Source organism: Mercurialis annua, linkage group LG8 (assembly GCF_937616625.2).
Source record: "Mercurialis annua linkage group LG8, ddMerAnnu1.2, whole genome shotgun sequence".
In the NCBI taxonomy this organism is placed as follows: domain Eukaryota; kingdom Viridiplantae; phylum Streptophyta; class Magnoliopsida; order Malpighiales; family Euphorbiaceae; genus Mercurialis; species Mercurialis annua.
Window position 1 is genome coordinate 14,022,214 of NC_065577.1, and position 6,639 is coordinate 14,028,852.

Sequence of the window (6,639 nt, forward strand, 5' to 3'; positions counted from 1 at the left end):
CATGGGTCATCGGAGATATTTACATGCCCAACATTCTTGGAGAAAAAGCAGAAAATTTGATGGCAAACCAGAGCACGGGTAAAAGCCCGAAGAGTTGTCAGGAGATGAAGTTCTAAGGCAATTAGATTTGCTTCCTAAAAGCCTTGTTTTTGGGAAGACACCTAACTAAAAAAAGCGTGCACGTGGTCCTGAAGAGCTCAATTGGACAAAGAGAAGTATATTCTTTGAATTGCCTTACTGGAAAACATTAAAATTACGTCATAATTTAGATGTAATGCATATTGAGAAGAATATATGTGAAAATATATTGGGTACGTTGATGAATATTGATGGAAAATCTAAGGATAACATTAAGGCTCGAATGGATTTAGAAGCAATGGGTATAAGAAAAGAGTTACATTTACAGCAAAAGGGAAATAAATTTCTTATGCCACTTGCTTGTTATACATTACCAAAGCCTGAAAGGAGAAAGTTTTGCGAATGGTTGCAGTCAATCCAGTTGCCAGACGGATATGCTTCCAATCTTTCTCGATGTGTAAGTGTTCAGGACTGCAAAGTTATGAGGATGAAAAGCCATGATTATCATATATTCTTGCAACAATTACTTCCAGCATCAATTTGTGGGTCTTTGCGTAGTGAGGTTTACACTGCATTATCAGAGTTGAGTTCTTTCTTTAAGGAGCTTTGTTCGAAGACTTTAAAAAGATCTACAGTTAAAAAGTTGCAGAGCGATATCATTTTGATAATATGTAAACTTGAGATGATATATCCTCCATCTTTTTTCGTGGCAATGATGCATTTGGCAATTCATCTGCCACGTGAAGTAGAATTAGGAGGCCCTGTTCACTATAGGTGGATGTACTATATTGAGAGGTTAGTTGATAAGGAAATTTTATTTTTCGTTTTCTTGCTGCAGTTTTAACTAATTTTTATATATCTATATGGTTTATTCACATTTACAACAAATTTGTTGTGCAGGTTCTTACGTACTTTGAAAAATTATGTACGTAACTTAGCTCGACCGGAGGGTTCAATTGCTGAAGCGTATATCACTAAAGAATGTTTGAACTTTTGTTCATTGTATTTTCATGGGGTTGAGACAATATATAATCGTGTTGAGAGAAATAATTTTCCTGTGCAAATAGGAGTGGAAAATGGATTTTCCATATTTTCAAACAATGTAAGACCTTTAGGAGCTAAAGAATATAAAACGTTATCCCATTCTGATTTTGAAAAATTGCAGTGGTATGTGCTTAACAATTGTGAGGATGTTGATGAATACCTTAAGTAAGTTATTTTATTTTGAAAAAACAAAGACTTTAGAGTTTCAAAATAGCTTTATTTTACACTTTTTATCTAATTTTATAAACGTTGTGCAGGATTCACATTGAAGAATTACAAAAGGAAAGTGTTATAGATGTGCAAAAAAGACACCAGACAGGATTTGCCAGTTGGTTCAAGGAGTGTGTAAGTATGATGCTATAAAAGCATTAAATATTGAATTATGCCTCTAATTTCACCATTAAACTTATTTTTCAGGTTGGACGCTTACGTGCTACTGGTTTGGTTGCAGCAACAGATCATATATATGCGTTGGGATTAGGTCCTGATATACGAATTGCTAGGTACAGTGGGATAATTGTCAATGGAGTTAGGTTTCACACAGTTGAGCGTGATAATTTTTGTCGGACTCAAAATAATGGAGTTTCAGTTACGGGAGAGCATAAGTCGAAAGAAATCGAGTTTTATGGTGTGCTAACAGATATCATTGACCTCCAATATGTTAATGGGAATCATGTTATCTTGTTTAAATGTGATTGGTGGGATGTTGGCGATAAAAATGGAATTAAAACAGATGGCAACTTAGTTTCTGTTAATGTGAGCCGTAAATGGTATACAGGTGATTCTTTCGTGTTGAGTTCTCAAGTACAGCAGGTTTTTTATGTCAGCGATATGAAAAATGGAGGTCATTGGAAAATTGTGCAAAAATCATTTCACAGGAATATATTTGATGTGCCAGAAAAGGAAAAAGTGTGCACTGAAGATTCAATATTGAATGATGAGCCCTATCAGCAATACGAGACAGATAATAGTCATGAAGTCGATCAAAATGGTGGTGAAAATTTGGAACTCTTGCATCCTATAGATGTATTACCGGATGAAGTTGATGTTGGTCAAATGTTTCAAGGTAAAAACTCAAACCCGATTTATTCTAGCGATGAGGAGGATGATACTACGATCAATTATGATGATGCCGACACTGATGTACTAGAAGACTCAAATGACAGTGACAATGAAGACGAAGACGATGATTAGTGACTGAAATTTACCGCTTATTGAACTCTTTTTGGCTTCTTGTAGCTTGTTTGAAAGTATGAATTTTACTGAGAGATGCTTTTTTATATTGCCTTGAATGTAGATTGTAGAATTTTGGTGTTTTATGGCAGTAGTTATGCAGCCCAACATGAAATTTGTGGAAAACTGGATAGCAGAAACTCGATGTGTTGATGAAAACTCGTCGAGATATTAGCCACACATCGAGTTTGAACGTATGGAATTATATATGAGATATCAGCCAAACATTCAATTGATTCCTTTGGTTTAGTTTGATTTTAAGGTTTGGTGTAATACCAAATATTTTTTCTCAATTTTGTACTTCTAATATGGAACCGAACTGAAAAATAGAATTGAACTCTTGCCTTTTAATATAACTATTGACAATTCACAATTTTGCGGAAATTTGCTAAAACACTACACATATTGTAATTACCTGTTTTTACACATACTCTAAAATAGACTTGAAATAAGAAATAAATGGACATTTATGTCCTCCAAGCAAAATAAAAGTGTGACAAAAATGAGACTTTCTTTACAAACAAAAATCAATAACATTCTTCATCTTGAACCTCCATAAATTAGCTTCCTCTTCACTCCCTAGGCAGATGTTCTCTTGAGTTTTAGAGGACCCTCATCTTCACTAACACAAGAAGAGCTTTCCTTCCAACGAGCATACAAATATAATGACAAAGCGTAACGAGCACGGTGCTCTTTGACATCATAATCATGCCCCATAACTTTCCCATCAACAAAGAACTCAGCAGCGGAAAACATATGAACTCCACAATCACTACGAAAAGTGAGAAAAAATAAAAAAACATAAGAAACAAGGTTGACATTAGGTTCCTATTCTGTCACCATAACTCTTTAATATAACCCAACTAACTAAAGTTAAAAACAAATTATAGACTTACACATCATTTTGGATAGGCATGTTTTCCACAATCTCTATTCTGAACGGATCAGTTATTCTCTTTCCCTCGTAAGCACCGGCAGTAGTATCGATGTCATCTCGAGAATCATAAAAATTGGTAGCTTGAAGGAATAGTGGAAGCAACACACTATAGCAAGTAACATATCCAGTTGCTGATCTGTCATATTGCGTGTCACGACCCAAAATATTAAGCCGCAACCGGCGCTAGGGAACGGGAGTGGTAGCTCCGGAACCCGTAGCAAGCCTTATATCACTATTAATTTTTTGCAAATAATAAACAAATAGCATAAAGCAACAGAAGCAAGTATACATAACATGTATACACAAACATTTGCACTAACTGTTCTGTTATCCTCGCGGGCTCTAGTTACCGTACCTCGTACGAACTGGCCTCGCGGTATTATATACATCAGTTAGTGTATCCAACATATCACTGGCACCTAGTGCCATGCACCACATATAAAACACGTAGCCTACAAAACATCTAAACTGGACAGCAAGTAATATGTACACTCAATGTGTACTGCTGTCTAGGCTACGACTCTGTCAACGCGGGACCACTACTGCAGCATTCACAGAAGTCAGATACTAAACATATACAACTGACTTCTGGACTTCTAAATTGGCCTCTAGCTAGGTCCACATACTAAGTACCTGAAAACATCAAAGGTGAGGGGTCAGTATTTGGGAAAATACTGAGTGAGGTTGCATTTTACTAACGGTATTAATTTAAAAACATAGCATCGCATCTCAAGAAAACAATAATATAAAACATATAAACATGTATTCGATCCGTGTGAAACTAATATCCTAGCATGCGACACATCTCTCGAATAATCATATATCATTCAACCCAATCGTAAATATCAATTGCGAGTCCAACTCGCTGGTGGCCCAGCCACTCGATACGGGGACTTCCAGGCTACACCGTAGCCGAGTTCACTCTGCGTATCGAAATCATAACCCAATCGTAAATATCATATTCATCAACAGCTCCCAGCTGTGTCAAGTCATTTCTCAATGCAAACATACTAGACTGACTCGATACTGGTGATCACACAGCCTATTGACACCCAATAGGTAGCTAGTTTCTTCGGATCGCATACTAGTTCTCGTATATACATTTGATAGAAACATATAATATTTAATCAAATCATCTAACATGCGATGCGTAAAAAACAGTATACATATCAATATAAAATAACTTTATATGTATAATACACGAAAGTAAAGAGCAACTCACAGTGACCGCAATCCAATCACAAATATGGTCGATGAAATGATATGCCCTTGCTATCCCACGTCTACTGACCTCTCTGCTCTGACACGTCTGATAAATAATTAATGTTTAATGATTAGACGTGAATCTCGTATTCCCATACGTATAATGCTTTTAAGTTTTAAGGTTTAGTTTCATTTCGATGAAGTTTTAAGGAGTTTTCAGGACAGTGCGCAGGTGCTGCCTGCACACTGACACTGTTTAGTAAAACGACGATCTCTCCCAATTGAACCGTCGGATCGAGCTGAAATTTGACAGACGCGTTCCTAAGAGGCAAATCTATAAACTCACCGTTGGGATTTTGAATCTGCCAAATTTTAGGTAGTGTGCGAACGCACACAATGAGTGTGCGAACGCACACCCTAAATTTCAAGGAGTGTGCGAACGCACACTCAATGTGTGCGAACGCACACCCTTGACAGCCCCCCGGAAAGTCGTTTTTCGGGGCTTTACGTCCATCCCGACATGCTTACTTCATTATAACACACAAAACCCATATTTCTGTTTACACCAAAACGCTAAAACGATTCTAAAAACATCAAATTCCTAATCCTAAACTTTCAAACATAAAACAGCCCTCTTTTTCACAATTTTAACATCCAATCTAGAAGAATTACCTTAAAACAGAATTTGAGATTGATAGAGGACGAGATTCTGAAGAGATTGCCGCGAAAATCACTCGAATCGGACGTCGAACGGCGAAACGGCGGCGGAACGATCGTAATCGGCGATGGTTTCCAAATTTCTCTCGAACTCTCTTTTCCTTCTTCTGTTTCATATTTTCTTTCTTGTATATTTTGGTTAAAGGTTCACTTTGGTCCTTGTTCTTTTTGTTTACTATCATTTATCCTTTAACTTTTCTTTTGTACGATTTAGTCCATAACTAAATCGATAAACTTTTAAATTATTACTGTTACGTATTATTTATATCCGATAAATAATACAAAGCTCGATATTAACACTTTCCCGTCAAAATCCAAAATTTCCATTTTCGACACAAAGTGGCTAAATTACCACTTTGGTCCCTGTACTTTATTTTGAACTTCTTTTAACATTTTTCCGTTTAATTCCAATTCTAACTTTAGAATTGAAATATAACCTTAATTTCTGCCTAATTGTTTTCCCTAAAACCGACCTACTAAAACTTATTTATCTTATCAAAATCTTTCTAATTTCGCCACTCTGGCGAATCTAAACTGGACACGCGGTCCAATTAGCTAATTAAATGTTTTGGGGTATTACATTCTTCCCCCCTTATAAAAATTCGTCCTCGAATTTTCATAAAGCTTGCTGGGACCTTATGATTGTTCTTCTTCTTTCCTTGTCGTCCATTAATACATGTTAGTCGTTTTCTTGTACTTTAAATTTTCAGCTCTCTTCTTATAGTTTCCCGCCATTGTATAGTTGAGATTTTTCTTGTCGTTTCTTTTGTCTCTTCTGTTGTTTTTTTTTCCAAAATTGTGTGGCTTAAGACGTACCATTGGTAACATAATTCTGATGTCATCTATAACTGGTTGTGATCCTCCTTCTGATCATTATTAGCGTCAATTATTCCTCTTTTAATACTCTCCAAATCTATTATTTCATTCTTAGCCATCATTGGGTCGCTACCCGTCTCTTTTATACGTGAATAGTCACGATATGTCGACTCCATCCTTGATGACATACTTACTTTATTCATACTTCTATGAGTATTTTCCTTTGTAGTCACAATCTACGGCTTTTAATTTTTACTATCCTCTGACGTTATCACCTTTCTTCCTTAACTGGTTATCGACGTTTCTTACTTCTCTCTACTGTCATCGGACATCTCATTCCTTATTAGCTAATCTTTTTCAACTTGTACCTTGTTTAGCGCACATGTTGTTTCTTAACGTAGTTGGGTCCGATACATCTTTTACTATCTTCAATTTATCCTTTCTTTGCTTATTTAAGCAATCGTGAATTGCACGTTGCTCTGTTGGTCGTGATTCTTCATCCTTTACCATTGTCTTAAACATTGCATTTCACGTTACCTTTGATTATATAGCTTATACAGTTGTACTTGTTTACTAGTACTATTCGTGTTCTTATCATCTTCACTACTTTC

At 36.1% G+C, this 6,639-nt stretch overlaps 1 protein-coding gene across 1 annotated transcript; it reads left to right on the plus strand.

Annotated features, from left to right (window-relative positions):
- Positions 1-319: 319 nt before the first annotated feature.
- Positions 320-2,456, plus strand: LOC130014959 (uncharacterized). Its single transcript, XM_056104126.1, has 4 exons — positions 320-873; positions 1,186-1,287; positions 1,380-1,467; positions 1,540-2,456. The coding sequence occupies exons 1-4, from the start codon at positions 320-322 to the stop codon at positions 2,314-2,316; spliced, it is 1,521 nt and encodes a 506-aa protein (XP_055960101.1). The 3' UTR covers positions 2,317-2,456.
- The last annotated feature ends 4,183 nt before the right edge of the window (positions 2,457-6,639 follow it).